This window comes from Capsicum annuum, chromosome 1 (genome assembly GCF_002878395.1).
Source record: "Capsicum annuum cultivar UCD-10X-F1 chromosome 1, UCD10Xv1.1, whole genome shotgun sequence".
Lineage (NCBI taxonomy): Eukaryota > Viridiplantae > Streptophyta > Magnoliopsida > Solanales > Solanaceae > Capsicum > Capsicum annuum.
This window is the reverse complement of record NC_061111.1, coordinates 152208539-152234805: the sequence shown is the minus strand read 5'-3', so window position 1 is coordinate 152234805 and position 26267 is coordinate 152208539. Positions and strand designations below refer to the sequence as shown.

The window sequence follows — 26267 nt, the reverse complement described above, 5'->3', positions numbered from 1 at the left end:
ATTTGTCTTTTCAAAATAAAAGTTAGAGATAGAAGAGTAAAAAAATGGGGAAAAAATATAAAAAGAAAAAACGCAAAAAAGAAGAAGTGAAAAAGAAAAAAAAAGGAAGAAAGAGAAATAGAAGTGTAAAAAAAAAAGAAAAAAAAAGAAACAAAATAATAGAAAAAAGAAGAAGAAAATGAAATAGAAAAAGAAAAAAAAGATATGAGAAAGGAAAAAAAGAGAAATAGAAGAGAGAAAATAAAGTGGAAAGAAAAAAATGAAAAAGAAAAAAAGAAATCAAAATAAAAAAATAAAATAATAAAAAACTAAGATAAAAAAAACTAACAAAAAAAAAAGGTAGAGATATAAGAGAGTGAAAGGCAATAATGATGTTTTATTTTGAAATCTTGAAAATCATGGAGATAATTATCTTCAAATATGAAAAAAAAAGAAAAACAAATAAAAAAAATGAAAAAGAAAAAAAAAGAAGAGAAATAGAAGAGAGAAACTAAAGTGGAAATAAGAAAATAAAAATAAAATAAAAAAATAAAATGATAAATAAAATAAGATGAAAAAATGGTGTAAAAGATATGACAATATTTAGGGAAGGTGAAATAGTGAAGTGAAAATAGAAAAATGTAAAGTAGTGATAATAAAACATGCACTTGCCTAGTTAATGAATAAAATAATTTCAATAATATTATAAATTTTAATTTTATAAAAATGTTGCTATTTATTGTAATTATAGTCGTAAGTATGCTAATTTTTTTTTTTTTTTTTTGTAATATTTGCTATTTGGAAAACTATTATATTTCCAAGCTGTGGTAGGCTCCTGAAGGCCCATTTAACCCAAACCTGAACCCGGGCCCATTTACACGACTCATGAACAATTCCCGCTCTTTCTTCAAAAAATTTTTAGAGAAAATTGCGAACACCTGGAAATGGAAGTATAGTTACAACTTGCAGCAGAGAAGATGATGACAACGAAGGTATTCACCGGAGCAAATGTATTCATGTCGAGAAACCTCGTTCCGCCGGAGCAATTCGACGCGCTTCACCATGCTCTCAAGCTCAACGGAGCTCAAGTTTTCCTCTGTTGCGACCCCTCCCGGAATGCTCTCAACGATTATCACGTCATTTCTTCTCCCCAACATGTACGTACTATTATCATTTATGTACTAATTCGTTGTCAAATTTTTAGGGGATTTTGGTTTGAAATTTATTTGATTCGTTTGTTAATTGTGGTGCTATTGATTTTGCTGTAATTTCGAAATTTTACCTAATTTTCGCAGGAGAAATTTGGGGATCTTCAAGCTAAGGGCTGCAATTTGATAGGTAAGTTTTGGTTTCAACTGTATTTTACTTGTTTGCCCTTGGTTTTGACTGGTGAGGGCAAAAGCAGGTGTTTGACCATCAGAATTTTTTCACTTTTTTTCTGGAAAGTTATTTCACTTTAGTGAAAAAAGTGAAAATTATAGTGTTTGACTATAAGAATTACTTCACTTTAGTGGAAATTGATTTTGGAAAAGTTGTTTTCACTTTTTTTTTTCACTCCTATTTCTCTTGCAAAGTTTCAGAAACTACTCCAATTTATATTCATGGCCAAACACAACTTCAACTCCAACTCCAACTCCGAAAAATTATTATTTCCATGGCCAAACGGTAGTGTGGTTCAGAAATTCGAATTGAAGATAGTTTGGATGGTTTATTATCAGAGTTTTTTGTTTAGATTTTGTCCTTATAAGGTTGCAATTTGATACTATCTTATTGATCCAGTTGATTTTTCTGTGTCTTCATTTGTTCTGACACCTATTTTTTGGTATTGTGATAGTCTGTACCCTAAATATTGAGGTTGGTGAAATTGAGTGAACTAATTTCATGGTAATGACGTATGGGAATTTCTTTTTGTTGTTTGTTAAAAGTCCCTAATATTAAAGTTATAACAATTATAACTATCTTCCCCTTTCAGCATAGCATAAACCTCAGACCAGATGGTTCAAGAGGTGTTTCTCTTTTCTTTCTTTTGATATCTAATTTCCAAAATACACCATTGGTTGCTTAAATGCTAATATATATAGTTTTTTCCGTGACTGTTTTGTGAGTAGATTAGTAGAGCAGTTTAGGGAGAGGAAGAATAACTTGCACATAATGTTCATTGATCTTGAGGTGTATGAAAAAGTTCCCAGAGAGACTCTGTGGAGGTGCTTGGAGGCTGGGGGTATCCGTGGCATACTCTAGGTCGATTCAGGACATGTACGACGACGCGGATACTCGTGTGAGGACGGTAGGAGGAGATTCGAAGCACTTTTTCGTTTTGACAGGGTTGCACCAGGGATCGACTCTTAGCTCGTTTTTATTTTCCTTGATGATGGATGTTTTGACGCGGCATATTTAAGGGAAGGTGCCTTGGTGTATGTTATTTGCTGATTATGTTGTGCAGATTGATGAGACTTGGGAATTAGTTAATAATAAGTTGGAGCTTTGGAGACAAACTCTTGAGTCTAAAGGATTTAAGTTGAGCAGGACAAAACGGAGTACTTGGAATGTAAGTTTAATGATTTGTTGCATGAGGCTGATGTGATAGTGAAACTGAATTCTCAGGTCATTCAAAAGAGGGAGAGTTTCAAGCAGTGTTTACGGATGCAGCCGCATCAACACATAATGCACCGATGCGGGCATTCGCCGAGTCACATACTTGAGGTGGCGCCATCTGAGAGAAGTGGGTGCATCAATCCCTGTTGTGCGATGCACTGTGATGCGTGATGCGATGCGGGCGCATCATGTATTGAGTGAAATTGAGAGAACTAATTTCATGGTAATGAAGTAAGAATTTCTTTTTTTGTTGTTTGTTAAAAGTCCCAAATACTAAAGTTATAACAATTATAACTATCTTCCTCTTTCAGCATAGCATAAATCTCAGACCAGAAGGTTCAAGAGGTGTTTTTCTTTTCTTTCTTTTGATGTCTAATTTCCAAAATACACCACTGGTTGGTTAAATGCTAATATATATAGTTTTTTCCGTGACTGTTTTGTGTTTCTATTCCGGCATCTTTAGTTGCTTAGTGCACTGGGCTGGCCTTTTGTTTTGCTGATATTAATATCCATTTCTGTTCACAAGGTCCTCAATGTGTGCTTTCCTGTGCCAAAGAACAAAGGCAACTACCCCAGCAGGAGTTTACTTGTTGCCTTGCAATGGATGGGGTCAAGATCCTGGCATCTGGTTTTGAGAAGGATGAAAAGGTACGCATCTCTATCCTAAATCTTAATGACTTTACTTTGTGGAATGTAAATGAAGCAGGAGGGAGACAATACAACAACAACAACAAACCCAGTGTATTCCCACCTAGTGGGGTCTGGGAGGGGTAAGATGTACGCAGTCCATACCTCTACCTCTAAAGAAGTAGAAAGGCTGTTTCCGATAGACCCCCGGCTCAAGTCACGAGATACCACACAAACTCATAGTAAAGCACAGCACTAGATTACATAACATAAATACGGCACCCATAAGTATTAGAAAACAGAGGAAAGCACACAGATTCGTAATAAAACCTGGAACACGGAATCATAACAAGAATAAAACCCCCACCAAGTAATTTCCTACACTAGCGACCCAAACCGGCCCTAGTCTTCTGCCCTAATTCGCGTCCTCCAGACCTTCCTATCTAGGGTCATGTCCTCGGTGAGCTGTAACTGCTCCATGTCCCGCCTAATCACCTCACCCCAGTACTTCTTCGGCCTACCCCTACCCCGCCTAAAACCATCCAACGCTAGCCTCTCACACCTACGAACCGGGGCATCCATGCCCCTCCTCTTCACGTGTCCGAACCATCTCAATCGGGCTTCCCGCATCTTGCACTCCACTGGAGTCACACCAACCTTCTCCCGGATAGTCTCATTCCGAACTCTATCCCCTCTAGTCAGCCCACACATCCAGCGCAACATTCGCATTTCTGCCACCTTCATTTTTTGGATGTGGGAGTTCTTAACTGGCCAACACTCCGCTCCATACAACAAGGCCGGACGGACTACCACCCTGTAGAATTCGCCTTTCAGCTTGGGCGGCACCTTCTTATCACACAACACCCCCGACGCGAGCTTTCACTTCATCCATCCCGCCCCAATACGGTGCGAGATATCCTCGTCAATCTCACCGTTACTCTGGATCACGGACCCGAGATACTTGAAACTATCCCTCTTACATACCTCCTGTGATTCCAGCTTCACTACTACCTCATTCTCCCGCCTCACGTCATTAAACTTGCATTCCACATACTCTGTCTTGCTTCTGCTCACCCTGAACCCTTTAGACTCAAGAGTTTGCCTCCACACCTCTAATTTGTCATTCACACCCCCTCGAGTCTCATCTATCAGAACTACATCGTCTGCAAAAAGCATACACCAAGGCACCTTCCCTTGAATACACCGCGTCAACACATCCATCACCAACGCAAACAAAAAGGGACTAAGAGTAGATCCCTGATGCAATCCTGTCAAGACAGTGAAATGCTCTGAGTATCCTCCCGCTGTCCTCACCTGAGTTTTCGCTCCATCATACATATCCTTAATTGCTCTGATATATGCCAGCGGTACTCCACTCACCTCCAAGCATCTCCAAAGCACCTCCCTGGGGACTTTGTCGTAAGCCTTCTCCAGGTCGATAAATACCATGTGCATGTCCTTCTTTCTTTCCCTATACTGTTCCACCAACCTCCGCACCAGGTGAATTGCCTCCGTCGTCGAGCGGCCAGGCATGAATCCAAACTGGTTTTCCGAAATAGACACTATCCGTCTCAGCCTCACCTCGACCACTCTCTCCCAAATCTTCATAGAGTGACTCAATAACTTAATCCCCCTATAGTTATTGCAACTCTGGATGTCACCCTTATTCTCATAGAGAGGGATCATGGTACTCCACCTCCAAGCCTTGGGCATCTTTGCCGTCTTGAAGATTTCATTAAACAATCCAGTCAACCACCTTACACCAGCCTCTCCAACGAACATCCAAAACTCCACCGGTATCTCGTCCGGCCCCGTCGCCCTACCCCTTCGCATCCTGCGAACAACCTCTCTAACCTCTTCTACCTTAAAACGTCTACAGTAGCTAAAATCCCGACACTCCTCTGAGTGCTCCAGTTCCCCTAACACAATAGCTCTATCCCCTTCGTCATTCAAGAGCCTATGAAAGTACGACTGCCATCTATTCTTAATGTGGCCGTCCTCCACCAACACTCTACCGTCCTCCCCCTTAATGCACCTCACCTGATCGAGGTCACGACCCTTCTTCTCCCTAGCCTTAGCGAGTCTAAACAACTTTTTCTCCCCTCTTTTCCCCTGTAACCCTGCATACAAGCTCTCAAAAGCGGCCTTCTTAGCTGCCGTGACTGCTGACTTAGCCTCCTTTCTAGCTAGCTTGTACTCTTTCCTGTTTACCCGCTTCTCTTCTTCGTCCTTACTCTCAACCAATTTAGCATACGCCCCTTTCTTGGTCCCCACTTTCTTCTCCACCTCTTCATTCCACCACCAATCCCCCCGATGATGCCCGGCCCGGCCCCTAGAAACACCCAACACCTCACTTGCATTCTCCCTGATGCACCTAGCCGCCCTATCCCACATATTATCCACGTCCCCCCTACACTCCCACACCCCCATTCCCGCCAACTTCTCCCCTATCTCCCACGCATTCACTGGCGTCAAGCCGCCCCACTTAATTCTAGGTCTACGCTCCTTACTCCTCCTCTTTCTATTCTTCTTTATACCCAAATCCATAACCAAGAGCCTATGCTGGGTCGAAAGATTCTCACTCGGGATGACCTTACAGTCCTTACACAACGCCCTATCCCCTTTCCTAAGCAACAAAAAGTCAATCTGGGTCCTGGCTATCGCGCTTCGAAAGGTGATCAGGTGATCGTCCTTCTTCGGGAAGCCCGAGTTCACCACCACCAGCCCAAAGGACCTCGCAAACTCCAATAGAGTAGCCCCCTCTTCATTTCTCTCCCCAAAACCAAAACCACCATGCACATCACCAAAGCCTCCCGGTAACGCCCCGATGTGCCCGTTGAAATCTCCTGGTACAACAATCTTCTCCGAGCTAGGCACGCCTCTCACCACCTCCTCCAATGCCTCCCAAAACCGCATCTTCTCCTCCCCCTCCGATCCCACTTGCGGCCCATATGCACTACACACGTTCAGGGTAAACCCCCGAATGACCAACTTAATAGTCATCAACCTATCATTGATCCCCTTCACCTCTACTACCTGACCTCTAAGCTCTTCATCTACTAAGATGCCAACTCCATTCCTACGCCTCTCGCTCCCAGAGTACCACAGCTTGTAACCATCCACCTCCCTAGCCTTAGACCCTACCCACTTGGTCTCTTGAACACACGCAATATTGATCCTCCTCTTCCTAAGAATCTTCACAAGCTCTATGGACTTACCCTGAAGGGTTCCTATATTCTAAGACCCAACCCTCAGCCTACCATCACTATCCACACGCCCTCCACTACCCCCCGCGGCCAAACCTTGGCCTCCCTCCCACTCCCGCCCTTTCCTCATCCCCCGCCCTCACCACGCCCCAACCCCCTCGGACATGACCCTATCCAACCATTACCGCCCATAGCCACAACTACACGAAAGTATAAGAAAATATAAAGATATAAACGATGGTAGTAGCAAAGCAGCAGCAAGAAATACAAGGCTCACACAAATTCAAAGGAATAATCCAGGAACAAAAGTAAACTCAACTAGAGAGCAAACACCACTGGACTCAACACCCACAACCCCAAAAACAGATTCCCAAGCCGATAACCCAATCCAAAGCAGTGCAAGAAACGACCACAGCAACAACAACAACAAACAACAGACAACAGACAATATCAACAAATCCAACGCAAGTCAAGGTACAGGGGCTACTACTAGCATAATACGAAGAATGAAATAACAAAGGTTAGAAGTCACCGGGTTACGCTTGTAAACCAAGCCGGAAACCAAAGCCCAGCGTTGACCGGGTTCCGGGGGATTCCAGTGCTGAGATGGAGTTGCGGCTACTGGAGACCGAGGGAACTGGTCGTCGTTTGGGTGCTGCGGCTGCTGGCGACCGAGCGGCGGGTGCAGGCAGAGCTGCGGCTGGAGACCGAGCTTCGGCTGTTGGAGACCGAATCGGCGGCTGGCTGGAGACCGAGGTGGGGGGGGGGGGGGGGGTGGGTCCCGGGGGGGGGGGGGGGGGGGGGGTATGAACCTGAGGTCGGTGACGGAGGGCAGCGGCGACGGGGGTCGGCGCCGGGGACCGGAGGTCGGTGACGGAGGGCAGTGGCGACGGGGACCGGGACGAGAGAGAGAGGGTAGGGAGAGAGAGAGCCGTTAGTGGAGAGCCGTAGAATGGAGATAGGCAGTGGTTAGAAAATTCAAGTGTATAGCATGTAAAAATCCTACTTGATTTGAAGTAGAGCTTCCATTGAAAACATTTGTACACTGAGTACTCGTGCTATAATATTAATATTAGTTTCTCCGTTAGAAAAACAAAAATACTCGTGATCTCTCTGAAGATATATAAATACTAGTGAGGGTACTGGGTTAAACATGTCTTCACTGCCTTAGTGGCGTAGTGCAATTATTTGTATCCTCACAGAAACTTAAGAGCTGATGATTTTGCTTGCTTAATATACTGATATACACTCCGCCTCGTGCCATCACTCCGTCTCGTGCCATTCTCCTATATGATCGGGTCTTCGTGTTGGTGTTTTTGTCTTTAAGCTAAATGCTCATTGGATACTCTTGAAAATCTCATTTATACTGAATTATAACAGGAGAGTTACCAAAATTTTCTATATAGTGGTGAAAATGGTTTTCACTTGAGCTCATTATTACATTTTGTGATTGTCAACCCCTTGTAATTGTATATATTTTTGTAGGTTGAAATTGGAAAGCTGGTAATTGCAATGGGAGGAATCCTGCATACAAAAGCATCATTGGATGTGAGCTTTGTTATTGTGAAGAACGTTTTGGCTGCAAAGTACAAGGTCTTTTATTGTTTGATTCTCCTTTTCCTCTTCTAATCGGAACTCTGAAAACAAGTTAACTATGTTTTTCTCACGTGCAGTGGGCTGTAAACATTCTAAAGAAACCAGTTGTCACTATTAATTGGCTTCATCAATGCTGGAAAGAACACCGTCTTGTTCCTCAGGAGTCATTCAAAGTCCTTCCTTTTTCTGGGTTGACAATTTGTGTCTCCAGAATTCCTGCAGGTTGACAGCCTCAATCTCATAATAATTTAAAACCTTGTACTATGTGTCTTTCTCTAATGCACTTGTCTTTATATTTCAGATGAGCGAAAGGAGATGGAACGGATTATCTTGCAAAATGGCGGAAAATACTCCCCTGAGCTGACCAAAAAGTGCTCACATTTAATTTGTGATATATCCTTTTTGCAATCCTTCTGCAAAAGGATTTTTTTTTGTAGATATATCTACTTAGTATGTTTTACCAAACTGAGGATCTGATAAGAAAACAGCACAATGAGAACCTTGCAATCTGCAGAAAGAAAATGATAGGACATAGTTAAGACCGACACTACAAAATTGTGCTTGTTACCTGCATTTATTAGCTAAGCTCAGTAAGACAATATAGAACCTATAAATCAAGATTGAGAGAAGCTTTGGATCAAATAATGTTGTCAAGTAAAACATATATACGAGCTAGTACCAAATATGAGCACAACTTCTACGTAGGCCAGGTTTTAATACTAAGCTAATGGTGAAGTACAGACTCTCTCATGTTAAAGTGCTCATGGTGGTGTGATTGTGTGTCTAAGATGTCAGCCATAGGAAAAAGGCAGAGCAAATGTAGCGTCAATGTCACACTGCATCAGCTTTATCCCAGAGTTTGTGGCATTTAGGACGTTGTTCTAGCCTCTTGGCGAGATGTAGTCCTATGATTCAAATCCTCTCCGAAATGTGTTTCTTTTGTTTAAATCTGAATTGTTCAAGAATCCATGATCAAGTTTAATTTTCAGTTATTACACTATGTTGCTTCCTCTTGTCATGTCCACCTGTATGATTTTTAGCATTCAGAAGTGGCACATTCTTTGACCATTTGGTATTTCTCAAGCATTATCATAGTTTGTTTCCTTGATAGTTAACAAGCTCCAGAAGGTGACAAATACAAGGTTGCCACAAGATGGGGTCACATACATACAGTTACTAAGAGGTGGTTTGACCAATCTGTTGCAAGAAGAGGTAATTTTTCTGGGGCAAAGCTGCATTTTCCAGTTCAATCCGAAGTTTTCAACTGGCCAAGGAAATTTGTGCTGCAGCTTCTGACCTTTTCCCTCCTTTTTTGGGACAGCATGTCTTAATGAGGAGTCATATCTTGTTCAGGCTGCTTCAAATACTCCGAATACCGTAAGAATGACACATCAACGTAGCCTGGAAAAGGGCATGAAAAATCTACAAGGGTTGTGCTCCTCGGCCGTGACATCAAATGGGCAATCTGTTTTTTGCTGTCGAGCGGCCAATTCAGATCTGGAAGCTACCCCCTCGCAAAATATGTCTGCAACATCTCCATATGTTCCAGATACAAAAGAGGAGGAGAAATCACCTGCTGAGAACCCAAAGAGTGATTACAGTGCTCCTGTCTCTACAAAGGACGAGGACAGTGGAGCACTTACAGAGCTGGAAAAGAATGGTTGTGAAGGTGGTGTTGCTGACGACTCTCAAACAGATGACAATGATCTTTATTTGGCAGATTGCAGAATCCTAATTGTTGGTTTTAATGCATCTGAAATGCGAAAACTTGTCAACCTAGTCCGAAAAGGCGGTGGTTCTCGTTACATGTCTTTTGGTGAAAAGTTGACACACATAATAGCTGGAAATCCATCAGAGAAGTAAGTTTTAGTATATTCTTACAGTTGTTTCATGAATGCACTACTTAAATACTTTCTTAAATTGGTGAATAGATGGATGGTCAGTGGACAATGTAACACATGGAAATATTTTAGCAAATGACCTAAATATTTGGTTAGAGCCTCAGGCCTTAAAATAGGTAGATTTGAACATTATGCAGCTAGTGTTTCAATAGTTAGCTCTGAATTTGAGATAAGAGAAGAAAGAAGGTCTAATACTTTTTATTGACTCGGATGATGTGATGATCTGTATAGTGAATAACACACTATGTCAACAAATTAAAATGAACGGCCAGGAATAGTTTTAATTAAAAAGATCGCAAGGGCTTAGATTTTGCCAAGTCAGCTGCCAGCACAACACATGTTTGTTATAAGTTCTAACCAACTTGAGGAGAGAGACTATTTAGAAATTATCGGTACTTTTCTCACCTCTCTTCCTTCTTCCAGAATCTCCTTTTCTCTCTCCTTCTCACTCTAATTTCTATCTCTTCTCATTCTGCAGATCCAAGCTATCAATGGAGGCCCCTTATATTAGTTGCTTACGTCATTTTAGTGGTTCAGTTCGTTGTATTTTTGTTTTTGCAATTTAGTTATTAATCAGAAAATCCAGAAAATTGTCCCACTTTTTACTGCTTATTTCGGCTAAATTGTTTAGAACTTGACAATTGGTATCAGAGCGTAGGTTTCAATGGCTGAAGGAACCCGATTTAAACTCTTGGACGACAAGTTACTGCGACATGATGAACTTTTGGAGGAACTCAATACGACACAAGTTGGAATTAAGGGTACTTTAGAGCTTATTTTGGATCGGTTGACAGCTCTGGAGAGGGCACCTCAACGTGCTCCCGAGGTTATAAATCCTGGTAGGGATGGTTTACTCCCGAATCCTGTGCAGGAAGCTCAAGGTTGCCTGCCTATTCCCCTTCTTAAATGGGAATTGCCTAGCTTCGAGGGCTCTGAACCCAAGGTATGGCTGCGTAAGTGTGAGAGGTACTTTAATTTGTATAACTTGCTGATAACCAGAAGGTAGAAGAGGCTGCATTATACTTGAATGGGTTAGCTGAAACCTGGTATAACTCACTTGTTTTAAGTAGGGGAGTAGTCTCATGGGTTGAATTTAAGGAGGAATTGTGCATTCGATTTGGGGAAGTTCTGATTGGGGATGTTGTGGAGGAGTTCAACAAACTCTCTCAAACTGGAACTGTGGAGGAATTCCTAGGGAGGTTTGAAGAATTGAAGGCTCAGATGATCATGAGGAATCCTGAATGAGGCATACTTCCTCTCTAGTTTTATTGGAGCACTAGAAAAGGAAATTGAATTTGGGGTTAAGATGTTCAAACCCACTACATTGAAGTTAGCTATCGAGCAAGCTAGATTGCAGCAAAAAGCAATTGAAGCAGCTCAGAAGAAGGCTTCGGTAGTGGTCAAGCCTACTGCAGCACCAGTTGGATCCAGTTATTCGAGGCCCACTGCTGTGAACACTACTAAACCCAACACCTTCAGACCTAGCCCTGAGGTATATAAACATAGGAAGATCAACAAACTATGTTTCAGGTGTGGAGAGAAATACTTTTCGGGGCACAACTGTACAGCAAAGCAACTGAGCTGCATGGTAGGTGAAGAAGAAGCATTACCACCTGAAGAAATAGAAATTCCTGAACCACCTGATCTTATTATTGAAGGTGAGATACAACAAGAGGTGTTGGAGGCTATTTGTTTGAGTGCACTTTCCGGCAATAATCAAGGTGTGAACTCCATACTTGTTAGAGGTTCAGTGAAGAACAGGACCCTTGTTGTGTTGATCGATTCAAGTAGTACACATAGTTTTATAGATGAGCAAGCTGTGAGTGATACAGGATATGTAGCTAAATATGGTGCCCCTATGAAAGTCACGGTTGCTGATGGAAACTATGTGATGTGTCACACTACTTGCATAGGTTTTTGCTGGAAAATGGAGGGTAAACCTTTTAAGGAAGACCTAAGAATTATCAACCTAGGAGGTTGTGACTTGGTCATGAAAAGAGGTGCGTGACGATTGACAGAAAGAATAATAAAACAGTATTACATGCTATCCCAATGGAGGGAAGCCTAAGTATGATCAGTGGCAGTATAATGGGCAAGTTAATCAAGAAGGGACAAACTCTGATTGCTCATTTATTCATTTTAGGGTGTGAAACAACAAGAGAACAAGAGGTAATAGATGACACTATACAGGAAGTAATCAACAAGTATCGCGCAGTGTTTGTGGAGCCTAAGAATCTGCCTCCAGTTAGACACTTAGACCACTCAATTAACTTGAAACCTGGGGCTGAACCAGTAAGCTTAAAACCTTACAGATATAATTACTACTAGAAGGAGGAACTAGAGAAGCAAGTTGCTGAGATGCTAACCAATGGAATCATTAGTCACATCCAATCCCTATTCTCATCTCTAGCTTTATTGGTCAAAAAGAAAGATGGAACATGGAGGTTTTGTGTGGATTACAGAGGGTTGAGTGAAATTACAGTGAAGGATAAGTACCCTATTCCCATTGTGGATGATTTTCTTGATGAGTTACATGGAGCTATAATATTTTCGAAGATAGATTTACGAGCTGGCTACCATCAGATTAGAATGAAAGCTGAAGATGTGTACAAGACAACTTTTAGAACTCACATGGGTCATTATGAGTTCAAGGTGATGCCTTTTGGGCTAACTAATGCCCCAGCAACATTCCAAGCCCTCATGAATCAGGTATTCCAGCTTTACCTCAGGAAGTTTGTATTGTTATTTTTTGATGATATCCTTATATACAGCAAGTCGTTGCATGAGCATGTAGAGCACTTGGTCTTAGTGTTCAATACATTAGTATCCCATTCATTGTATGCAAAAAGGTCCAAATGCTCCTTTGGTCAATCCAAGGTGGAGTACTTAGGACATGTAATCTCTGCTGAGGGTGTATCTACTGACCCGGCTAAGGTGAGAGCAATGATAGAGTGTCCTACTCCTAGCACTGTTAAGGCTCTTAGGGGTTTCTTGGGACTGATAGGTTACTATAGGAAGTATGTAGCCAATTATGGGAGCATAAGCAGACCCTTGACAGATCTATTGAAGAAAAATGCTTTTATATGGACTAATGAAGCTGATCAAGCATTTTCAGCCTTAAAGTTAGCAATGTCTACTGCTCCAGTGTTAGCTTTACCGGACTATAATGAAGAATTTACAGTTGAAACTGATGCTTGTCATTCTGGGATTGGGGCTGTTCTATTACAAAAGGAAAACCTGTATCTTATTTCAGTAAGCTATTGGCTGCTAAACACAGAGATAAGTCTATTTATGAGAAAGAATATATGGCTTTACTGAATGTGGTGGACAAATGGAGACATTACTTGCAATATAAACACTTTGTAGTCAAGACTGACCATCATAGTCTCAAATATTTGTTGGAACAAAGAGTCACCACAGCAGTACAACAGAGGGGGTTGACTAAGCTTTTGGGACTTGATTATGAAGTACAATATAAAAAAGGGACAAAAAATAGAGTAGCCGAGGCTCTCTCAAGACAACAAGAAGGGGTAGTTCATACTAATGAGGCTCATCTTAATGCAATAAGTCTTGACAGTTCCATTATGGGTGCAAGAAATTGTGGAAAGCTATAAAGATGATCCCATAGCTATGGAGTTGATAACTCAACTCTCAATCGATAATTCTGGCCTTAGTCTATGGCATTTTGGTGCAGGAATACTAAAGAAGAAGGGAAAGATCTATGTGGGATCAACTGGAGGTTTGAGGCTACAATTGATTCACATCTTTCACTATTCTAATTTAGGTGGCCACTCAGGTCAGCTTGGTACTCTTAAAAGACTATCCCAACTCTTCTATTGGCCCTTAATGAAGCAGATGGTGCTACAAGTTGTGTCTGAATGTGATGTTTGTCAGAAAAGCAAGGATGAGAATGTGCCCTACCCAGGTTTACTACAACCCCTTCCCATCCTTGATCAGTCATGGAAACATATAAGTATGGACTTTCTTGAAGGGTTGCCTAAGTCTGAAGGTAAATATGTCATTTTTGTGATGGTTGACAGGTTTACAAAATCTGCTCTCTTTATAGCATTATCCCATCCTTTCACTGCCTTACAAGTTGCTGAAAAGTTTTGAAAAAGAGTTCATACTCTCCATGGTACCCCTGAATCCATCATTTCTGACAGAGATAGTCTTTATGAGTCACTTTTGGCAAGCTCTTTTCAAATTGAGTGGGACTTAGCTTCTGTATAGCTTAGCCTACCATCCTCAAATAGATGGACAGACCGAGAGAGTCAATAGGTGCATCGAGAACTACTTGAGATGTATGACAAGTCAAAGACCTCATCAATGGAAACTATGGCTTTATTTTGCTGAATGGTGGTACAATACTAACTACCACACTAGCTTTCAATGTACTCCCTTTGAGGCTTTGTATGGTTACTGCCCTCCTCAACTATCGATGGGTCCCTTACTAGATACCATTTTGCTTGCTGTTGATGATGTTATTATGAAAAGACAGCAAATGCAATAGTTACTCAAGGACAATCTCCTCAAAGCTCAGGAGAGGATGAAGCATTATGCTGATTTACATAGGAGTGAGAGAGAATTTCAGGTTGGTGATATAGTATATCTCAAGCTACAACCCTATCAACAATCCTCTATAGCTCTGAGGAAGAGTTTAAAGCTCAGCTCCAAGTAATATGGCCCGTATAAAATCATCAGTAAGATTGGACTGGTTGCTTATAAACTACAGTTGCCAGTTGAAGCTAAGGTTCACCCAGTTTTTCATGTCTCTTTGCTTAAGAAGAAGGTAGGGTCTAAAGTGGTGGTTCAATCTACTCTTCCAATGACTACAGATGATGGACAGTTTTTAGTGAAACCCGTGGCAGTTCTGCAACGACAAATGGTCAAGAAGGGCAACACTGCAGCTGTGAAGGTGCTCATACAGTGGTTTAACCTCCCTCCCGAAAAGGCTACCTGGGAGGATTTTGATTTCATACGAGCTAAATTTCCTGAATTTCATCCTTGAGGACAAGGATGTTTTGCAGAGGAAGGGTATCTGATGATCTGTATAGTGAATAACACACTATGTCAACAAATTAAAATGAACGGTCAAGAATAGTTTTAATTAAAATGGTCGCAAGGGCTTAGATTTTGCCAAGTCAGCTGCCAGCACAGCACATGTTTGTTATAAGTTCTAACCAACTTGAGGAGAGAGACTTTTCAGAAATTATCGGTACTTTTCTCACCTCTCTTCCTTCTTCCAGAATGTCCTTTTCTCTCTCCTTCTCACTCTAATTTCTATCTCTTCTCATTCTGCAGATCCAAGCTATCAATGGAGGCCTCTTAGATTAGTTGCTTACGTCATTTTAGTGGTTCAGTTCGTTGTATTTTTGTTTTTGCAATTTAGTTATTAATCAGAAAATCCAGAAAATTGTCCCACTTTTTACTGCTTATTTCGACTAAATTGTTTAGAACTTGACAGATGATTACAAGTTTATAACTATTTATGAGATTGGCTTCTATTTAGGAGCCTTAGGCTACGCGTGATACGGTAGGTAACCATTCTGCATGCCTAACAAAAAGTATTTTATAAATAAAATACAACATATTGTAAGCTAACCTATAAAATATTTTATAATATTTTCCTTACAAGTTCAATGTACCTAGACGTGTTTGAATCCAAATGCATATTGTCTAACATTCAAAATGCTCCCTCAAAACTTAAAGTGGGGAAATGAACTTGAGTTTGTTTATTTTGTGACCATCACAAGTTGTTGCTGGAATAAAAAGGCAGCCCGGTGTACTAAAACTACCGCTATGCGCGGTGTTCGGAGAAGGGCCCCACCACAAGGATGTATCGTACGCAACCTTACCTTGCATTTCTGCCAGAGGCTGTTTTCAAGGCTTGAACCCGTGACCTCCTGGTCACATGGCAGCAACTTTACCAGTTACTCCAAGGCTCCCCTTCAAGTTGCTGCTGGAATCTATGTGGAAAATCTGCTGCCACAACAATGGGAAGATGTATGTGTGTTGTCACTTGGATGGCAGCTCTGAAGAGAGGAGAAACTTTCGATGTAATCCCCAGTGTGGGGTTTGGAAAGGGTGATATCAGATATGTATGCAACCTTACCCCTACACTGTGAAGGCATAGAGGTTGTTTCAGATAGACCTTCAGCTCAAATAAAACATACAAAAACAAGTATGCAAAGCAAATGCAATAGGATAATAATAGAGTAATAATAATAATTCTAAAAATTGGAACTAGACAATGCTAAACTTACTAACCTTCTACTTTAATCCTCAACGTCCATATCTTCCTCTCTAGGGCTATGTCCTTGGTAAGCTGCAGGTGAGCCATGTTTTGTCTAATCACCTCTTCCCAAAGACTTCTTCGGTCTACCCCTCCTTACATCCATTATAGCCAACCTCTCACTCCTCACTGGGGCTTTTGTGCATCTTCTCTTCACATGTCCGAACCATCTCTCCTCGCCTCCTTCATCTTGTCCGCCACGGATCACTTCCACCTTGTACCAGATAGCTTTGCTGCTGATCCTATCACTCCTATGCCTATACATCCATCTCAACATCCTCATTTGAACTATTTTCATCTTATAGACATGCGAGTTCTTTGACTAGCCAACATCCCACCCTATACAACATAGCTGGTCTGATGACTTTGTTGGTTCTATCATTAAGATAAGTTCCAAATGTGTAATTTTGTTTTGCTCATGGTATAGATTGGAACATGTAAATTAGAAAGTACTGGTTCGATGTTACAGGACATCCTTTCTGTTTGTTTTTCTTTAAAATTACCTTACCTTTTAAAAAAGACAAATTCTAACATTTTCCATACAACTTCAATGAATCTAGACATGTTTGAATCCAAACACATATGCTCTACATTCAACAGAATCGTACTCTACATGGCCATCACTTATGGCTATAACTGTATCAAATTTCTACTTATTTGACTAAAATTAGGCAAGTTAATTTTTTTTGTAGGGGGGGTTTGGGGGGCGGGGGGGTCTATCGGAAACAACCTCTCTACTTCATCTGAGGTAGTGGTATGGACTGCGTACACTTTACCTTCCCCAGGCCCCACTTTGTGGGAATACACTGGGTATGTTGTTGTAATGTTTTTTTGACTTAAGAGATTATAGAAAAAAATTCTTGTTCCTTTTAGATCTACTTCTTACTTTTGACCTTCCTGATCATTGGCCTCGAGCCTTGCACAAGTAAATAGGTTTACCTGGCATTATACTTACAGAAAGTAGAGCAAAAACTTTAATGCGTTGACTGAGGAGAAAAAGAAAGTCTAGTGTGTATACTAATGTTGATCATCAAATGACTTGTTGTCAGTTGGTCTATACTTCTATTTGTCTTGATATAAGGTTCTTATCAGCTAAGGTAATCTGTATGTGCATCTTATGATAATCTACAGCATGTGTATTTATCTCTCCTTGTGCAACTCCTGCAAGTATATTCTGTTGACTGTTGCACGGTTTAACTCTTTACTCTCACTTATTGAGTAAAACCTATGATCTTGTAGTGAAATCAAAGAATTAAGAAACCTTGCGGCTTTGGGTGTCATTCATGTGGTAAAATCAGGATGGCTGGAGGATTGTGATCGTGAGAATAAAGAAGTTCCTGTTCTAAGGAAGCACATTGCTTATGATTTACTTCTTCCGAAAGGTCTGATAACCATTTTGACTTTTCAGTTACTCAGATACTTTACATTGTCCTAGTTGCAAGGAAGCTTTCCGCATTGCTCTAATGACCTACTTTCATCTAATACGATATTTAAAAGAAGAGATACGATCATCTAAATTTTACATGCTGTACCTTCTTCACAAGCTTATTTCCCATTTTCTGTATTTTGGATTCCAGATCCTATTCACTGTAGTAACAGAGCTACAATCAGCACGAGTATGAAAAGACAAGGAAAATCTCAGGTGCATACTATGTCTTCGGATGAACATGCATGGAGAAGCACGGATTCTGGATGTGCAATGCCATCAAACAAAAGCAGAGAACTAGAAAATATGAATGACATTAGAACTTCTTTGAGAGAGAGTAGGGTTCAACATCAGCCTTATACTTCTAATGGAAAAGATGAGTTAAAGATACTGAATGAATCCAGTTGTGCTGTTAATGGTAGAAAACCATCATCTACTGTGTTCAAGGGAAGGCGATTTTGCTTTTCAGCTTCATTTCCTGCTGATCGGGTGGGTTTTCTCAGATTTCGCATGATGCAGCTGAATTTTCTGTCCTCAATTATATATGTTTTCTCGTCCTGTTTCACATAAAATACATATCTGTTAATCCACCCAAGTTATCCTTGGTTTTTCTGAATTCTCAAAATTATTAGCTAGATTTACAGATATGACAATTCTGGAGCACAAACTGCAAGCCCATTTCATTCCCTGAAACAAGTGATTCACTTTATTTGGTATTTGTTAAGACCTTGAAGAAAATGAGAGCCAAAGAATTCTGTTCTTCATATAAATTATAAAAGATTAGCTGAAGGAAAGGCTAGTTAGTGGATAGGACTGGAAAATTGCAATTCCATATATTCTATTAAATTCTAGAGATCGTCTGGGAGCTTGAAAATGTTGGACCCTTATATTTTAGTGGTAAGGAACTAACCTTCTAGATTCTGATGTATTTGACTGTGAGTTTTAGCTTGTAACTTGCATAAAAGATGAAGAGAACTCATGGAATTTGGAACCTTTACTCTCTAGTCTAATGCTGTTAGTTTATTCTGGTTCTCATAAAAGGAGTAGAGTTACCTTGTATTCCTATTTTGTCCAGCTATGCTGCTTATTCTGTATTATAGTTGAATCCTTCATTATCTAGAAATGTATACGTTTATCATCATTTAACAAGTCTGACGTCTAGACTTCTTTGAGAGGGTTTAGTTATGTGTTCTGAGATTCACGGTCTTGGCCTTCTTATCGTCATTCATCTCTCCAGATCTATTTAATCTTTCAATGTTATAATTTATGTACTAGTTTGATATTAATGTTTTCATAATCTGTCCAGAGAGCTGAAATTATTGAATGGGTTAAGCAAGGGGGAGGAGTGGTGGTGGAAGATCAGGATAAAACAGTTGTGCATTTCACTGTTGAGTGTCATGGTATATTGCGCTCTGAGAAAGATGGTGCTGCGGCTACTTTTGTATCAAGTCACTGGATTAAGTCTTGTCTGGAGGTATTTGAATGTGTGCCCCTCAAGCTCTTTTCTTGTTGCTTTTATAAGTTCTGCAATTTTGTATTTTTTCAAGACTAGAAAAAGTATGACTTGTGGTCCGGCCCTTCCCCAGATCACACACACAGCAGGAGCTTTATTACACCAGACTGCCCTTTTTTAGGAAAGTATGACTTGACGACCAGCAAAACAAATTAATATCTAACTAAGAAAGCTTAAATGGGGCTGGAATTCAGATAGGTCTAAGATCAAGGGCTTAGGTTCTCCCGAGCATTCTATTCCATTTATTGAGCCTCCTATGCTCTACTTAAATGTACTAGCTATTAAACTTTGACACTAATTTTCTTGCATGTATGTTCTCAATGGCATGCAAACCTATTTTCTATATTCCTATGAGAATGGAGCTTGTTAGGATGCATCTGTATCAATCCCAAGTCATGGGTACGCAGGGTAAATTGGTATACTCCTATACTAATTAAAGAATTAATCCAACTAACGATCTGGTTATCTTGAATTCTTGATCCTATACCATTCAATCTGTGTCTAATCCTATACCCCTTTTTCCAAGTTCACTATTTTATTCCCAATCTATTGCAACAAGTGGCCACTCAATCACACAAATTAAGCACTAGACTGAAAAATAACACAAGACCCATTTAATGTAAAGCAAGGAGAACTCGGTTAAATCTTTAATCCATGCTCGCTTTCATTAAATTCTTATTATCACACAACTTAGCTCATGAAATAGCACAAGGACAACATGATACATATGCATTACAAATCTAAGAGAAATAGGAAGATACAAAGGATGATCTTAGGGTTGAATCCTTTGAATCATCAATCATCCTGCTTCTTGTGTTTTTCCTGGCTGAGGAAACTTCATTCCAAGATCTTCACTCGGCCTCCGTTCTTTCTTCCTTACACCCTTGTCAAATTTGAAGAAAAGGCAAAAAATCAGAAATCAAGCTCATTTTGAGTTATGTGATTGCAATAAGCTTTCTATCCTAAACTAAGATCCTGCACAATTACTGAAATCACTATAACTTTTTGATGCGATCACATCAATCCTTTGCACTGGGCGATTTCAGTTAATTTGGATATAACTTTGCCTTGGAGAGTCCAAACGATGAGCCCTTTGAAGCACTAGAGACTCAACATCTAGGCTTTATAATATTCCTTCTGGTTTCATGTCCAAATGCCTCATAAATTGAGTTGTGCGCCTTTGAGGTTGGTCATGATTCTCTTTGTAGGGTATGGTGCTTTTCACTCTAATTTCTAACTTTTCTTGACTTGCTCTGTGTTGCCGTTCACCATTTGACTTCAGAAGCTTCTTTGTTTCTAGAACACTCAATTAATGGCCATTCTTTCCCACTTTCATAACCTACACAAACATGATACTTGCATAAGGTACACACAAAATTCTCTATTTCTAGCCAAACTTAAGTTTGGACTTGAATAAACATGTATGAAGTCAACTCATTAAATTATGAATGACTTCCTCTAGAGAATTTATTGATATGCTTATCTATAATTTCAAGTCGCTAATAGAGAAAATGTTCTTGAATTGACACGAAATATGTGTTGTTTGCTTTCTAAATATTTTAATGCAGTGATGATGATTTTACTGATATATATTGTCGAATTGGTTTAACTTCATTTTCATTTATTTATGTCTTTTTTATGATCTTGTTTTTTTTCTTTTCAAAGTCTGCAAATCCTTTAGATACTCCCCAGAACCTTGAGGGTGGGGAATGGCAGAGGATAGTTGGTTCTTTTTTGTCGACTCACTTTCTGTTATCTTGAGATGCTAAGTTAAATCTGCTTGATTTATTGCAAAAGGTGCAGAGTAATTAAGATAAAGTCTGCAGTCTCTCTTGTTCTTTTCTACTCTCTGAATTCTTGCATTATACAATTAAGGCTAATGAAAAATGAATATTGTTTTTATGAAGGATGGATGCTTGCTGGATGTTGGTAGTCACATTCTCTATTCTCCACTTCCATGCCGAGTTCCTTTCCCTGCATTTCAGAGTTTCTGCGTATGTGTTTCGCAGTATGATGAGAAAGAAAGACAGTTGTTGAGAAATTTGTGTTTTACAATTGGAGCCAAATTTGTTGAGAAATTAACGAAAAAGGTCACACATTTGTTGTGTAAATTTACTAGTGGCCCAAAATATGAGGCTGCATGTAAGTGGGGAATACAACCAGCCACATGTGAGTGGATTTATGAGTGTATCAGGCAGGTTAGTGCAGTCCTTGCTTTCTAGACTTTGTACTCTTTGTTCTTTTCCATTCTTTATCTTCATGGCAGCTTCTTGTTATGGTTTTCTGGAGCAGAACAAAGTTGTTTCTGCAGATCCATTTTATCCTAAAGAAGTCACTTCTGAAGATCGAGAAGCTGGGGCATGCACAGTGAGCCAGTTCCCCACACAAGCTTTTAGGATGATATCTGGTGATACCGCTTCCCAGCCTCAAACCCTGGCCCAGGAGCTCATAAATGTGAGAACTGAAGCTTTTGCTGGTAGAAGTACAGCAAAGATAGAAATGAAGTATTCAAGTAAATTGAATAAGAAGGCTAGGCTCTTGGTGGTTGAAGAACCCAATTGTTCATTGTCCTGCTCACCAAAAGAAAATAATGCATTTTGCGGGGCAAATCCCCCAGAAAAGAACCTGACGGGAAGTACTAATGTAGATTCTTCCATAGTTCCTGATGTAGCTGCTGTTATAGAGGATTTATTGGAGCAAACAAGCAAGGTAATTTATTATGAGAAACAAAGTATTCTTAGATTTTTTTTTTTTGGATGTTGAGAGAAGTCTTGCTCTTGATTCGTGAATAATTTTTTCAATGGCTTCTGACATTAGATCCATGATCAAAAGTCTCCATCAAGAAGCGAGTGTGATGAAGAAGTATCCTTTTATCAAGTGCTTTCTTCTTTCTTCCTCTACTTTATTCTTGACATCTGCAAAGTTTGAGTCCTTTGACTCTCAGACAGCTCTTTACATCTGGTTGTAACAATCTTGCTCAAGGTCATGGAGATGGTCATGCTACTCTTGGATTGTCTAACCACTGGACGAACAGGTGACCGATTTTCCATGTTTTTGGTCAAGTTTGGTGCTGTCTCATATCTTTGCTCTTCAGTTTCTCATCTTACTGCTGCTGCGCTTGGCACCCATCACCTTTTGCTCTTCACCTTAGAATTTGACAAATTATGGCTAGAAATAAGTTTCAAACAGATAGTTGCATCGAAATGTCCACATTCTTAATGTAATGTATTGGTAAGGTGATAGCTAAACCTCCACTAACTAATGCATTTACATTCTCTTAATAGGGTTGACTGCTTAGAAATAATTACGCTACGAGACAGAAATACCTTGGTTAATAGAGCTAGTATCTGCTAGGATTCCAAATACATTTATGTTGAGCAACAGCGGTACCCAATCTACTGATTTCTAAGCCATGATTGCATACATTGCAAAACATTAGAAGTTCAATTTGAGAACCCTGTCCAGTATATGTTGGCCTACATTAAACAACGTTAAGTCCTATTTCAGGAACACTACACGAAGCCAGACCAAATAATCTGGTGTTGGGGCTTAAAATTATATTTTTTGCATCAAAAGAAAATGAAGTAAAAAGCCTGACCAGCAGGCAGCAACAATTAGGCACTGCGCAATAAGATGTAGAATCATCAGTGTAGGAAGTGACGTGTGTTGGTTCACAGATAGATTGTTTTTCGTACACATAATACATCGTATCCAACAATTCATGATTTCTAATGCTCTGCCTTTGGTTTTGAATGTGCTGGTCTGATGAAGATTTCTTGTATGTGTGTAGCTATGTATCCATTTTTTATCGAGGGCTCAGTGTTATTTACATTTTCCTTCAGGTTTGAGAAAGAGGATGAAACCCAGAGTCATTCAGGAGATGCAACTGCAAATGTGTACGATCACTTCAGTGAAACGCAGACGGACTCTCAGGTTTAAGATTTTTCTTTAATCATAGCAAACTCTTATATCTCTTCTCATCTGAACTCATCTCAACTGAAATTTTGTTCTGTTTTAGACATTGGCTGCTGTCGGTATGTGTTTGAGTTTCATATATTGTTCAGTCTCGTTTCTTATTACTATTGCTCTGATGTCTTCGTAATTACATCATTTCACAATTTAGCTATGTATTCTTCATTGCAGGTTGTTGGATATGCAGAAGATTTGTCTGGACGACAAATGATTATTGATAGAGTACGAACAAGGAGTTCTGGCATGTCTTGACGTGGGATTTTAGTGTCTTTTCTGGGTAGATCAATTCAAGTCTTGGTTACTAGTTGATGGGGTTTCTGAGCTCGTCTTGCTATAGAAGTACAATAGAATCCAAATCAGAAATGGGTGACTGGTGACTCAAAGCCAAATCAGTGGTAGGCAATCTTCTCCAAGCCATGATTCAACCACAAAAGCAAGAAAATAACGTCTCCTCTTAGCCCCACTCCGTGATGGCTCTTGACATCTTCAGCCTTAGAATGCTGCTTCACGAGAGCATTAAGTGAAGCATTCTTTAATAGACGTTGGGGTTTTCTTAACGTGTGTGTTGTTCGTGTACAAAATCTGCAATATGGGAATGTAGTTAGGCCAAGTAATGGTTTAAAACTTCTCCTTTTAAATAGTTGTGTTATATTTGTACTCACTGTAAACAACCAACAAGTGATTCGTATCTCAAAGTCATATATTGTTCACATGAAGAGCAAGTTATACCATGAAGCTTGTAATGACTCTTTCCTTCAATAGTTTCATTCTTGGCAATAATCCATGTGGAGTTCCATTCTTGGCTATTCCAAAGGGTCATTGGTTAGAGGTATTATCTGAATTATCCGGTAGTATATTCTGTTTCAAATTATATTTTACGAATCATACATTCGGTGACCGATTAATGATCTGATTATCACCATTCATTATGTTATTAACTTGTTAGCAAACCAAACGGCTCATATGAACTGTGTGTGTAAGCGTAGCCTCTCATCCGAAAGTTGGTGCTTTTGATTCTGGCTTGAGAGACAAATGTATAGTGTATTCTTGTCGATTGTTCCCACTTCCAAGAAATACTAGGTGCACCTTGCTTGAATAGTAGTGATAGAACAAGATAAATGGAGAGAAAAGAATTATCTCGAAAGAATGTGAATCAACCGGAGAAATCTTATTAGAGAATACTTCCCCAACTCCTCTAATAGGTCATATACAACATAAATTTGAATTGATGGAGTGCCTTTGACGTGTTAAGGGATCATATTAGAAAGAAAAAGGGGGTGGGAGTGGGGTACAGAAATTACACACTTTCCTTTGGTCGGTGGAGGCTCTTTCCATTTTTGTTTTCACTTATATTTTGCATACCAGACAAGTAGCGGATAAAGCTGTAAACTTCCCTCTTCTGATTACCTTTCATAGCTAGTCTAAGTTCACACACAAAGCATCATCAAGTTATGTGCAGGGGCGGATCTACCCTTTGCCGAGGGGTTCATCCGAACCCCCGGCAAAAAATTATGCTATATATACATTGTTAAAATTATTTTTATGTATATATATTAGATGTTGAACCCCCTTCGGTAGTTCGTACGTTCACTTATGAACCCTTCGTGAATATCCTGGCTCCGCCACTCGTTATGTGTTGCATGGATGAAATGAACAGTATGCTGAATCTTGACGAATCCTCTACCTGTAGACTAACTGCAATAGCCGACCACATCCAAAACAGAAATTAAAAAATAAAGTATGTAACACTTAGTTTTCATGAGTCATCTTCAAGTAAGGAGGTAATATTGGTAGTTCAAATCTACTTGTCTAAATTGTTTACAGTATTAAGCTAAGGCAGCTTTGGAGCGTCCCATGTAGTGGTCCTCAGTACCCAAATTAATGCCCTTCTATTTGCTTTATGGATGGAAAGTTACAAATTCCACCTACGTTTTAAGAAACCCTGCATAGTAGATACTTTTTCAGTAAATTGATAGCTTAAAAACTAAGTCGTTATGTGATCAAAGGGGTACCCCAACCTCACTCAAGAAAACACATAGAGTGAGATGAAGTTAGTGTGAATGGTTACTTTACCATACGTCGGAATATGCTTCTTTTAGATTGGGTAGAATAAAGACGCGAACGAACTCTAAAACCAGCACCGCCTAATCTTTGTAAAACTGATATTCCTAAGCGAGCTAGCCCTATGATCTTTTTCTTTGCAGGCATGCTTCCACTTAGCCCTATGATCCGCTAATTCATCTCTTTTTCTGGTATTCCGCAAAGGAGGTGGATAGGGCTAGTTTTTTATAGCCTTAATTACGAAATCAATTCATTCATCCCAAGCCTACTATTCTCGCTCCGTGCCCAACCACCGCAACAGGTAATAGATTCGAGCTTATAATAAATTCTTGTGGTTTGAACTGTGATTCTTTCTCGAATGTAGTGCATAGAGGAAACTTAAGTAATGGTACGATGTAATTTTTCCCACACTTAATGTACGAGGCTGTCCTAATAGTGCAAAATAATTCTTTATACTCACGGTATATATATATTTTAAAGTTTGAACTTGGAAACACATATTCACATTTGTTATTTATATCATTTCAATGTAATTATATAACTTGTCTTCGCCTATACCGTTATTGCAAAATTATAGTCAATTAATTTATATCTTCACATTCATTTATTATTCAATTAAACAGAAAGAATTAATGATTTGACGAAAATAATACATCGTATACGTTTATTAAAATCATTTTATATTTTATCTTATTGGCTGAAGTTTAGATAATAGTTCTTTAAATTTTCTTATCGTTTTAACCAATAACTCAATACAAACAACAATAACAAACTCAGTGTATTCCCACAAAGTGGAGGTCTAGGGAGGGCAAAAACAACAATAACAAACTCAGTGTATTCCCACAAAATGGGGTCTAGGAAGGGCAATAACTCAATACAGTTTATTAAAATTACCCTTTCTCCTTCATGATTTTGCTTTCGTCCCTCCTTCTTCTTCTTCTTTTATGTACAAGTGAATGAGTCTATACATATAGTATAGTACCTTGTGGATTTGCAATATTAATGTATGCTTTGTTCATTAGTTTGCTTTGCTTCTGTTTGACCTTGGATTTATCTTATCTTTGGTATTATGCACTTGGTTTGGGTGTAACATTTTATA

The 26267-nt window shown here is 39.7% G+C and overlaps 1 protein-coding gene and 1 long non-coding RNA gene across 4 annotated transcripts; one reads left to right on the top strand and one right to left on the bottom strand.

Annotated features, from left to right (window-relative positions):
* Positions 1-824: 824 nt before the first annotated feature.
* LOC107858822 (DNA topoisomerase 2-binding protein 1) lies at positions 825-23838 on the top strand. Of its 3 annotated transcripts, XM_047397949.1 has the most exons (18): positions 1289-1317; positions 2584-2797; positions 2886-2919; positions 3101-3222; positions 7893-8000; positions 8081-8225; positions 8305-8396; positions 9122-9215; positions 9325-9862; positions 17436-17578; positions 17774-18111; positions 18929-19096; positions 21043-21333; positions 21428-21844; positions 21953-21997; positions 22084-22169; positions 22978-23068; positions 23279-23838. In XM_047397949.1, the coding sequence occupies exons 2-18, from the start codon at positions 2738-2740 to the stop codon at positions 23357-23359; spliced, it is 2853 nt and encodes a 950-aa protein (XP_047253905.1). In that variant the 5' UTR covers positions 1289-1317; positions 2584-2737; the 3' UTR covers positions 23360-23838. The 3 variants fall into 3 exon arrangements, with proteins under 3 accessions (XP_047253903.1, XP_047253905.1, XP_047253912.1); XM_047397947.1 differs by lacking the exons at positions 2584-2797; positions 2886-2919 and adding an exon at positions 825-1136 and having other exon boundaries at positions 1275-1317; XM_047397956.1 differs by lacking the exons at positions 1289-1317; positions 2584-2797; positions 2886-2919 and adding an exon at positions 1405-1727.
* Positions 23612-26267, bottom strand: LOC124887981. Its single transcript, XR_007045705.1, has 2 exons — positions 26063-26267; positions 23612-24802 (listed from the first exon to the last, which is right to left on the bottom strand). It is a non-coding gene; the product is annotated as an uncharacterized LOC124887981 (long non-coding RNA).

Bases quoted from the DNA above. Each gene is read 5' to 3' on its own strand.
- LOC107858822 (XM_047397947.1), top strand. From the start codon at position 957: ATGATGACAACGAAGGTATTCACCGGAGCAAATGTATTCATGTCGAGA. The intron at 9,216-9,324 runs GTAATTTTTCTG...TTTTTGGGACAG, and splicing joins CCAATCTGTTGCAAGAAGAG to CATGTCTTAATGAGGAGTCA. The intron at 18,112-18,928 runs GTGGGTTTTCTC...TAATCTGTCCAG, and splicing joins CTTCATTTCCTGCTGATCGG to AGAGCTGAAATTATTGAATG.